The sequence below is a fragment of the Sesamum indicum genome, linkage group LG6 (assembly GCF_026168435.1).
Source record: "Sesamum indicum cultivar Baizhima isolate 11 linkage group LG6, ASM2616843v1, whole genome shotgun sequence".
NCBI lineage: Eukaryota > Viridiplantae > Streptophyta > Magnoliopsida > Lamiales > Pedaliaceae > Sesamum > Sesamum indicum.
Genome location: NC_142662.1, coordinates 25,681,908 through 25,693,545, shown reverse-complemented (window position 1 = coordinate 25,693,545; position 11,638 = coordinate 25,681,908). Strand labels below are relative to the sequence as shown.

Genomic DNA, 11,638 nt, shown 5'->3' with positions numbered 1-11,638 from the left:
AAAGAAGCGTACTAGTTAAGTTTTTTATAACAGTTTCGTGTTAAATATTGATATCACATTTTTTAGTGATTGATATATAATTTTTTTTAATATTAAAAAATATAATTAAATTATATTATATATATTAATATAAAAAAGTATATTTTTTATTTATAAATGATGATTTGTTGTGAGACTAAGATATTATTATTTTTATTTAATCAATAATATTTTTAAAAATTATGTTTTATTATATAATTGATATATTAATTTATATATAATATATTTTAAATGTAACATTTATATATTTTGTATATACTAATTTTATATTTTTATCAAATATGATTCGAGCAATGTGTATATATATATATATCCAGAAACGTTGTTCAGAAATCCAACACATCCACAAATAGCAAATCTCGTCATCTCCGGGTGGTTTTTGCTTTCTGCCTTCTGCTGCAAAAATGGTAGACCTTCAGTTTCCAGCTTCACTATTCTTGTCCGTAATTCCTCCACTCCTTTTCTTGATCTGGGCCGCTGTCAGAAATCCGTCTTCCTCAACCTCCACGAAGATCCCATCTTCGTACCCCGTACTCGGATCCATCCTCGTCATCTGGAAAAACAAAGAGAGGCGCGTGCAGTGGATCTCAGACATTCTTACGTCGGTACCCAACCTGACGTTCACCCTCCGCCGTCCCTTCGGCTACCGGCAGATCTTCACGGCCAACGCCGCCAATGTGCAGCATATGCTCAAGTCCCACTTCTACAACTACCCTAAAGGCGAGGTTTTCCGGCGGACTCTCAGGGATTTCCTCGGCGACAGCATTTTCAACGCTGACGGGGACAACTGGAAGTTCCAGCGACAGGTTTCCAGCCACCAGTTCAACACTAGATCCCTTCGCAAATTCGTGGAAACCGTGGTGGATTCTGAGCTGAGCAATCGACTGGTTCCAATCCTGACGAATGCTGCTGCCCGGAAAACTGTGCTAGATTTTCAAGACATTCTTCAGAGGTTTGCTTTCGACAACATCTGCACGATCGCATTCGGGTATGACCCGGCGTACTTGTTGCCGTCGTTGCCGGAGGCGAAGTTCGCAGTGACCTTTGATAGAGCTCTCAGGCTTATCGCTGAAAGGTTCAATTCCAACATCCCTTTCATATGGAAAATCAAAAGGGCTCTTTCTGTTGGGTCGGAAAGGCAACTCAAAATCACTGTTGAGGAAGTCCGAGAATTCGCTAAAGGAATAATCAGAGAGAAGAAGCAAGAACTGAAAGAGAAAAATTCCCTTGAATCCGAGGATGTCTTGTCCAGATACTTGAGCTCCGGCCACTTAGATGAAGATTTCGTCACTGACGTAGTGATAAGCTTCATATTGGCAGGCCGGGACACGACATCTGCAGCATTAACCTGGTTTTTCTGGCTGATTTTCAATCATCCAGGCGTTGAGAGTGAGATACTCAAAGAAATCAAAGAAATGAATTCAGAAGAACCGGTGTACGATGAAGTGAAGAGCATGGTTTACACTCATGCTTCACTCTGTGAAGCCATGAGGCTGTATCCGCCAGTTCCTGTCAGCACCAAGTCCGCATTGAAAGACGATGTTTTACCTGACGGGACGCTGGTGAAAAAGGGCACAAGAATAAGCTACCATCCGTATGCAATGGGGAGGGTTGAGAAGGTTTGGGGAGCAGACTGGGCGGAGTTCCGGCCTGGGCGGTGGTTGGAGCTGGAGGAGACGGCCAAGAAGTGGAGGTTCGTGGGCAGGGATTCGTTTACTTATCCGGTGTTTCAAGCTGGGCCCAGGGTTTGTCTTGGGAAAGAGATGGCTTTCTTGCAGATGAAGAGAGTGGTCGCCGGAGTCCTGCGGAGGTTTAAGGTGGTGCCGGTGGTGCAAAACCTGGAACCAGTGTATGCGTCGGACTTCACGTCGAAGATGAAAGGCGGGTTCTTGGTGAAGATCGAAGAGAGGGTTCCGGGCACAGAAATCTAGCTAGTAGCATAATACATTACGTTGAATAATGTGAATATTCATCGTAATTAGGTACTTACATATATGTTTAGGAATAACAAGGGTACTCGTAGAACAGAATATGAACTAGTTGTTTGATCTTCCATGAAGTATGATCTTTCCGAAAATTGTTGTAGCCATGGAACTTGTGCTTGATTAATTACAGCATATAATTAGATTTTGTCTGAATCTCGGCATGCATTAATAGGAAAATTTTTGTTCATTTTTTGAACTGTACAATAATTGCACGATCAGTATATTTTATTTATCATATAATTAAAAAATAGTTATACTTTCGTCTCATAAAATTTTTTATAATTACATTTAGACCCCCGTAATTTAGAAAATCATATCTAGCACCCTTGAGGTTTACTTCCGTCTAATAAATAAGTCCCTTCATCAGTCAAAATTCAACGAAATTGCTGATATTTACAAATAAATAAATAAAATCTATATTTACTCTCTGTTGATTTATTACTGACTTATTGCATGTCAGATAAATATTTTTATGACCAAATTATTCTCATACGTCTTCATGCGTTAATGGTAAATATTCTCATTCGTAAGTAAGTAATAAGTCAATTAAGGGTAAATATTAAATTTTCTTCAATTTTTTTATTAATATCAACAAATTTATTGAATTTTGATTGATGGAGGGACAAGTTGTTAGACAGAAACAAACCTCAAATGTATTAGATATAATTTTTCAAACCACATGAGATATATGTATAATTACACTAATTTGTTTTTTTAAAAAAATAATTATCCCTAAATATAATTATATCAGATTTAAAAAAAAAAAAAAGAAGCCGGTGTAAATTATACCTAATTTTAATTTACACTATTTCAAAGCCGTACGTTGCTTCAATCTCCAAAGTCAATGTCAAACAAATTGGCTACCCTTTTTCAAAATTTTAAAACAACCCTTCAAACAATATTTGTTCGGGTTAATTATTTTTTTATTATTAAAAAATAAGTAAATTATATAAATATAATTCAATTAAATATTTTAATATTAATATAATGAGTCGTGGTTTTAATTAATCCCTACTTGCTTCCTCTATAAATTTCTTCTTTTCACCATCCCAATTATTCAGCCTCGTCACACCTTCATACTTAGCTCCACTTCAAGACCATGGAAGATGCGTGTCCTAGTAAGTATCATCCTCCCCGTCCCAACTTTTATTAAACTGTACGTCAATTATGTGGCGATTGTAATTCACTTGTCGTGTGATCTTTTGTTTGTGTGGAATAGATGCAGGAAAGAGCTCGTGGCCGGAGCTCCTGGGCGTGGCGGGGGAGGTGGCTGTGGGCGTGATCGCAAGGGAAAACCCGAAAGTGAGCGTGACGACAGTGAAAGAAGGGATGATGGTGACCGCTGATTTTCGGTGTGATCGCGTTCGAGTTTGGGTTGATAAGTATGGGAGAGTGAAGTTGGTGCCCCATATTGGCTAAAACGTATGTGATCGTCGAACTTTATTATTTCAATGTAATAACGAAAGCCTGTGTACATGGGTACTGTAATGTCTTGTATGAGTGGAGACATACTCATTAATAATAAAATTACAAAGTGTTGTGAAAAATGCAATGTTAGTTCATTAACTATAGTTTAGTAGTACTTTTGGTTGGATTCGATCCGAAAATTATAATTCAGGATTGTAATTAAAAGTTAGTACAATTAATTTGAATCTCGATGAAAAGACTTAAATTGATGGGATATTATCATATGTTGTGCACACGTAATCACGTGTGTTATATTAAACTTCACATGAATCAAGAAGTTAAAAATAATCAAAGTAATAATTATAATAATTAATTACTAACAAATATTTATTACCAAAAATAAAAAATACACACACATCTAATAAGAGTTTTAACTCAAAATTGAGATCCATTTTATTTCTTAAAATTGAAATTTCAAGAATTCAAACATCTTGAAATTATAACTTAATTAGAGTTGACTTTCAAAACATGTCTCTCTCTCTCTCTATATATATAAGTCCATCCTTATCACTTGAATACACTAGATCATCCATACGTACGTGTTAATTCATCAGTCAATATTTTTATATTTTCTAAAATAAGAAGTGTAAAATCATTGTAACACCTCAATTCAAATGATTTGGCACCATTCAACCTCTTAATTGCTTTCATTAATCATTAAAACTCATGATGTAGTAGCAACTGATTCATTAATAGAAAAGGAAAATATTTAAAAAAGTGTACTAAAATTGAATGCACTTGCTTCGTATCTGGAACCGTTTAACTTATACACAAATAAATATAAGAATATTTTTGTCCAATCGAATTTGATTAAACTTAAATCACTTATATGACAAATGTAGTACACTTTTTATGTGATTAATGTACGGTACAAAAAGACTAATATGTGATTGGTCGAAATTTGGACAGATTTTATTTGAATAAAAAAAATAAAAACAAAAATAGGAAAAAAAGAAAAAGAAAAAAAGGTTGCAGTGTTGAATGCAAGTACACTAACCGTATTGAAATCTACAACTTTGACAATAAAAAGATAGAAAAATCAAGTCAAAAGAGTTGATGATAGCATGATGAACCCAATATTCAAAAGCCCCACTTTGAAAATTAAATCGACTCCAAATTATAAATTCATGAATAATATTCTAAAAAGAAAAAGGACAAAATTTGGGATGGATTAAACCTTCGCATATGCTATTACATATACACACCCGACATTGTTTTCTCCTTCCTTCAAAGATTAAAACTCGAAAAACATAAATTATTTAAGTTCTATTATAATATTAATATACTGATTTATTTAAAACTATCGACATATATTTTAAAAGCCAATGGACCAAAAAGTCAAAAATCGCTATTCTACAATCATCCTGTACCAAAAGTTGGAAAAAAAAGAAAAAAAGTCGAAGATGAGTTTTGACAAACGAAGATATATCCGTACCGACTTTCAATAAAATCGGCAGGCACCATGACATGTCCTATATCTCTCCCTATATATATGCACTTGCACGGTTGCACCCCCCGCAACAATCACAAAATTACTTCGCATTTAGCAACATCAATCACACCTACACATGGCTGATTGTCCAGGCAAGAACAACCCGGCAATCCCTCTCTCTATATATACACTAATATAGCTAGACTCCCTGCTATTTACTATTATTCGAGTTTATATGTTGGTATTTTGTGCATATAATCACCGGTTTAAATTTAACTGTCGATAGATTTTTTGTTTTGACTTGAGCATGTCCGTAACCGCACGAACTAATGTGTTTGGAACAGGCAAGAATTCGTGGCCGGAGTTGGTGGGGAAGAAGGGAGAGGATGCGGCGGCGGTGATAGAGAAGCAGAATCCGAATGTGAATGCCATTGTTCTCAAGGACGGAACTCCGGTGACTAAAGACTTCAGGTGCGATCGTGTCTGGGTTTGGGTTGACGACTACGGAGTGGTGATTCGTGCTCCTGTCATTGGCTGAATTCTCTGGAGTTTCATTTCATTACCGTGAAGAAATAAAGGTGGTGACTGGTGACTGGTGACTGGTGACTGGTGACTGGTGACTGGTGACTGGTGACTGGTGACTGGTGGGTGTTATTGTTGTTTCACATCGTGTAATAATAATATTAAAAACTCATATTGCTGCCGTGCTGTAATTTCTATTCATATATGAATAAATGAGTTTTGTTATTGTCTAATTGGTTTAATTACTCAGACAATATTTGTTGGACTGTGTTTTATTTCATATTAGTTTGGATTTTATGTTATATGTTTCATTTGTATGATCAAATGTTCGGATCTAAGATAGTTACAAACATCAATCTTCCTAATAAATCTTACTCGTTTCATATTAAAAATATTAAGTTTTAATTATTAACAGGCTCTTACAATCTATTTAATTCAAGAGGTTTTGAGGAGAAAATAAAATATTAGCACAAACAATAATAATCAAATTCTTGAATTTTTTGAGGTGTTAGAAATAAACGACTTAAGGAATTTAAACTCAAATCGATGGACTGTTCCCTATTCAACACTCAATCTCAGATACAGAGAAAAATTAAAAAGAAAAAAAAAGATAAATAGCTAGTCTTACGTATTCTAATTTCTAAATGTAATTATTATTAGGTATTTAAAACGAACTCTTTTGAAATTTAACATAATTATAAATATTCCATCCTTATTTGAAAAATTACAAATATTGTCCGATTTTAGCGATTGCCTAACAACTAGTTCAATCCATTAATATTCCTCAGTTTTTCATTCATTTTTATGGGGAATTGACCAAATGTATTATACATTATAATTTTATTTATTTATTGAATTTTTCTATTTTTTTATGGGTTAGGTGGATAATTTTTTTACAAATTTTCCATAGTCCAATTTTTTTTCAAAAAAGCTATTTTTTTTTAAATACAACAAAATCAAAATTGATAATTTCCAAAGCTCTATTTCCAAAATTTCATAATTTCATCAAACATCATAACATATAGATAATTGTTTAAATTACAAGGGTACTTTTATAATTATGCCAAATTTCAAGAGTTTGACATAATTTACCCTTATCATAACGTATTATTATTAGAGATAATTATATTTACACTCTTTAATTTATTATCGGTAATACAAATCATCCATATCTTTTAGATAACTACACATACACCCACCAAAATATCATGATCATTTTCAAACCACCCCTTACTTTTTTGAAAAATTATACACACATTCCCTAAAAATATTAGTATCATTACAGAAACTACCCATATTTTTTTACTATTAAAAATAATTTCTATAATTATATAAAAAATAGGAATAATTTATATAAATTGAATATAAATTAGAGATATAAATATAATTATCTTTTATTATTATTGTTATTATTTATTAGAATAGAAGGACGGCGTGTTCAGATCCAAAGAACCAGTTGGAAGTCACATGAAACACGAGCCACTTTCTCAACATATATGCAAGAAGATTCATGAACCCGTCTTTATTTCCAGGTAATTAGTGCTCTAATCTTTTTGAAACACGCCTTTTGTTCCTCAATTAGGGTTAATTTCACATGTTCTCATTATCTAGAGTTGGACCTGATCCTTGATTTCCTCTGATGAAATTAAGTATATACTCCAAGTTATTCTGTATAATTCAGTATTATTGGAGTTATTTTCTTGGCATATGCTTTTTTCTGGTAAGGAAAGAAGTGAGTGAAAATGAAGGGAAAACGGTTCAAGCCTTCAAGATTCTTGATTTAGAGAGAGAATCCCTAGTTTGTTGGGCTTCTCATGGTTTTCTTTGGGTAAAGCTTTGTTCTTGATATTGTTGTTTTTCTAGGTTTGGTTATTATCTGAGTGAATTTGGGGTTTTAATGAAATGGCTGTTTCTGGTATTTTCAGATGTAGGGTTTTCGTAGAAAGAGGTTCTTGATTCTAGTTTTGAGAGGTTTAAGATTCGTAATTTTGGAACTGGGGTTTATGTTGGTTTTTTTGTTGTTGCAGAATCTTTGAAGTGGTTGTTTGAAGGTTTTCTAGGTTTATAGATTGGGCTCTGGCGTATTTTTGTGAACTTGGGGGTTTAGGGGGTTGTGTTGAAATTTGGGGAGAGCTTCTTTTCCCCTGTTTGACATTTGAAAAACTCGAGTTTTTTTGTGATTTGGAGATGGGGAGTAAGATTTGGCTGAATGAAGAGGATAAGGTTGTTGTCGAAAGTGTGTTGGGCAGTGAAGCAACTGAGTATTTAGCATGGTCGGCTTCGAATAACGTGTTGTCGGAGTTTGCTGCATCTGGTGGGGATCTGGGAGTGCAGCAGGCACTATGCAAGATTGTTGAAGGATCTGACTGGACGTACGCCATTTATTGGCATGTTTCGAAGTCTAGATCTGGTAAATCAGCATTAATATGGGGTGACGGTCATTGTCGGGAGCCCAAGGAAGGTGAGGATGAGAATGGGCATGATTCAGAAGATGGGAAACCGACTGAAGGAGATTGTGGAAAATGGGTGCTTCAAAAGATTCATGCTTGTTTCGGGGGATTAGAAGATGATAATGTTGCTTCTAAGTTGGATCGAGTTTCGAATGTGGAGATGTTTTATCTCACGTCAATGTACTTTGTATTCCCTTTTGATAAGCCTTCCGTTCCTTCCCAGTCGTTCAATTCTGGCAGGTCAATTTGGGTTTCCGACGTGAAAAGCTGTCTAGAACGATATCAGTCGAGATCACATTTAGCCAAGTTGGCTCATTTCGAGACAGTGGTGTTTGTTCCTACAAAATCAGGGGTTGTGGAGATTGGTTCGACGAAGTCCATACCTGAGGACCAGAGCATCATTCAATCAGCAAAATCTATAGTTGGGAAATTGAATAAAACTCAGACAAAAGCTTTTCGGAAGATTTTTGGGCAAGACCTCAGTCTTGGAGGATCCCGATCAGGTCCGATAAGCATTAGTTTCGCCCCCAAGGTGGAGGAAGATTCTGGTTTTTCGTCAGAATCATATGATTTTCAAGCTACCGGCAGTACTCAAGTTTATGGAAGTTCATCGAACGGGCACCGGGGTGATGATGGTGAAGCAAAACTATTTCCACACATGAACCATATTGGGGGATTGAGCTCAAAAGCCATTATTTCTAACATGGAGCAGAATAAGGATGATTTGATTATCCATTGCGATGATCGAAGGCCTAGAAAAAGAGGCCGCAAGCCGGCAAACGGGAGGGAAGAAGCACTGAACCATGTGGAAGCTGAAAGACAGAGACGGGAGAAGCTTAATCAGCGGTTTTATGCATTAAGAGCAGTAGTTCCAAATATCTCAAAGATGGACAAAGCTTCTTTGCTCGGCGATGCAATTGCCTGCATCACGGATCTTCAGACAAAGATAAGGGTATTGGAAGCAGAAAAAGGAATTCTGAACGATCAGCAAAATCAATGTGCTGTACAAGACATCGATTTCCACGAAAGACTTGAAGACACAGTTGTAAGAGTAAGTTGCGCTCTCGACTCTCACCCTGTATCCAGAGTTGTAAAGGCACTGAAAGAGAATCAGGTGGAGGCACAGGAGGCGGCTATCTCCATAACCGAGAGTGGCGAAGTTGTTCATACGTTCTCGATCCAAACACAAGCTGGTGGTGCTGAACAGCTGAAGGATAAGTTAGCTGCTGCTCTCCTGAAATGACACCTGTTAATTTAACTGCATAAGATGTGTACCTCGATCACACCCCGTGTCTCCTGTGTGTACTTTGAGGGGAGTGCCTCATTATCATTAACATGTTTTGATGTGAAAACTCTATTCGCTGATTGTCCAAAATTGAAAGAAACTTCTGTTCTGAACATATATTGCAACGTATTCTATAGAATCCATGTCAGCGGTGGCTGTTATGTCTATCGTGTTTGATCATTGGAAACATTTATTATTCTTACATGATCTTGTTGAAGAACAATTGAAGGCCTCATCTTGTTTATCAACACAAGCGCAGACGGAGAGAAAAATGGATTATGTATACACATACTAGTGTGAGAAACAGTAAAAGGCATGACTTGAATTTTACACATATTGAATTAGATGTAGAGGACTGGAATGCTGACTGCTGGATTTTCAAAGAGTTGGAACATTGAATGTGTCATGAGGAGAGGTATCTGCATGCTTTTGAAGTATTATCATATTAGATGAAAGTGTAAATTACAACCACTTCTCCTAAAATTTGATATAATTACAAATAGTCAGTCGTGTTTTTGAAAGCCATGGACACACAGAAAAGGCTCTGTCTTTTACCTTTCCTCATCATTTATTGTCTGTCCTACGCTAAAATCCATCAAAATTCACACCCAAAATGCCTATACAGAAAAGAATAAAAGAAGGAAAAAATAATTAACAAAAAAAGAATCTCAGTTAATTAATCTTCTTAGTCACTGTGAAATCTTGCTTTATTTACTCCCACTGGCCACGCCAAACTGAACCATTTGCTTCGGATATGCATCATCACCAGCACTGGCCGGAGGAGGCGGACGAGACGCCACCACGGCAAAGTTCCGCTGGTTGATCGAGGCAGCCTTGCATGGCTTCCCACCACCGCCGGGGATCCATGTGCAGCCGTTAGGCGATGGCGGCCCTGTGGGACGGCCCCGTTGCAAGGATGGCAGCACAAGGTGTTGCTCCCTCTTCATCCATTGTTCTTCCTCCTCGTCTAGTATTCGACTGGCTTCAGATGGTTTCATGCTTACGAGCAAAAGCAGCACTGTAATAACTAAGATTGTTGTTGCGGAGCTCATCTTGTTTCCTTGGAATTGGCAAGCAAGAAGCAGACACAAGTTAAGGTTGTTGGTGAGGTTAGAGGTGTGTTTTGTGTGTGTATATATAGTGCATGAGAACCATGAAAAGGTAAGACTTGAATTTTTCCAATCAGTATGCAGTTTGATGTTCTGGGATTTGACTGTTGACTGTTAAGGATAAAAAAGAGGTTGAATTGGTCCTGACGAGAGAAAAAGTGGCTTTGTTTATTGTAATATCAGTTAAACGATTACTTCGTTTCCCAAACTCTGCCCGTAAAATTTTTTCTTTTATATATGCATTGTAATAATATTCAAACCCAAAAAATCTATTCTTGGCGTGAGATTTTGACATCATGTTTAAAATGATCACCTCATCTAAAAATTTAATCTATTAAAAAAAATTATGTAAAATATTAATATTTTGACAACAACCATGCAACAATATGGTTATTTTTCTTTGGATTTAATGCAAATTATCCCCAAATTATATAAATGTCCAAAAACTTTCCTGTAAAAAAAATATGAAAAAAAGGCTTCATCTTGGAAAAAAAAAAAAGCAAAGTTGTTTGCTATTTTCTTTTTCTTACGAGTGGTTTTTTTGTATTATTTTTTCACATGATTTTTTTTAAATATTTAAAATTTGAGGTAAATTGCATTAAATGCGTTATTTTTTTTTATCATATTATAGTAAATTATGAACCAATTTGAAGCAGAAAAAAGACTACTCTTTGATTAATCAACTAGTCTACTATAGAAAAGATAAAGTATCATATCCACAATTCATTAATTAATTATTTCTCAAGGGTTTTAAACCCAACTCAAAAGAATTAGGGTATAGTACAAAGGCTCCTCTAAAATTTATCCTTATTACAAATATATTTTTTTGTAATATTTAAAAAATTACATATATCTTTTTAAAACTAACGATTGTCTAATTACAAATATTCATTCTACAATGAATTGTTACGAGAGGACATTTATTATACGATCATTAATTTTAAAAGAATATTTATAATTTCAAAAAATATAAAAATATTTGTAATAATAATAAATTTTAAAAAAGCACATCGTAATATAATAATAAATAAAAAAAGGCGAGATGCTTGAAACCACGTTTCTTGATATGCATAGTTGAAATCGCAAATGAGATTAGGTAATGTGGAATTGACTGGGGACTTAATTAAATTTTCCGTCAATTCCAGGAGAATTGGTGGTGGGTTTGATTTATTTTGTTTCTAAAAATAAATAATGAAGTGGGTGTGGTCTAATCAAAACCTTTGAAGATAGTGGTCGTGTTTGATAAGCCCTTGTCCGTCGTCTCTGAGAAACGGTAAACATCAATTCCGCGGCTTCTCTACTGCTAAATTCTGCACTTTTTATTTACGTTGATGCACCCATTCACAAGT

General features: G+C 35.3%; 3 protein-coding genes across 4 annotated transcripts; all 3 read left to right on the top strand.

Moving 5' to 3' along the window:
* Positions 1-378: 378 nt before the first annotated feature.
* LOC105163392 (cytochrome P450 94A2) lies at positions 379-2,177 on the top strand. Its single transcript, XM_011081714.3, has one exon. The coding sequence runs from the start codon at positions 444-446 to the stop codon at positions 1,968-1,970; it is 1,527 nt and encodes a 508-aa protein (XP_011080016.1). The 5' UTR covers positions 379-443; the 3' UTR covers positions 1,971-2,177.
* A 2,767-nt stretch (positions 2,178-4,944) lies between these two features.
* Positions 4,945-5,678, top strand: LOC148787958 (Serine protease inhibitor, potato inhibitor I-type family protein). The gene is made up of 2 exons (XM_088882004.1): positions 4,945-5,075; positions 5,268-5,678. Exons 1-2 carry the CDS (start codon positions 5,060-5,062, stop codon positions 5,459-5,461), a joined length of 210 nt encoding a protein of 69 aa, XP_088738130.1. The 5' UTR covers positions 4,945-5,059; the 3' UTR covers positions 5,462-5,678.
* Positions 5,679-6,875: 1,197 nt separating this feature from the next.
* Positions 6,876-9,347, top strand: LOC105163393 (transcription factor MTB3). Of its 2 annotated transcripts, none has more exons than XM_011081716.3 (2): positions 6,876-6,977; positions 7,473-9,347. In XM_011081716.3, the coding sequence occupies exon 2, from the start codon at positions 7,633-7,635 to the stop codon at positions 9,136-9,138; it is 1,506 nt and encodes a 501-aa protein (XP_011080018.1). In that variant the 5' UTR covers positions 6,876-6,977; positions 7,473-7,632; the 3' UTR covers positions 9,139-9,347. The 2 variants fall into 2 exon arrangements, with proteins under 2 accessions (XP_011080018.1, XP_011080019.1); XM_011081717.3 differs by lacking the exon at positions 6,876-6,977 and adding an exon at positions 6,984-7,273.
* The last annotated feature ends 2,291 nt before the right edge of the window (positions 9,348-11,638 follow it).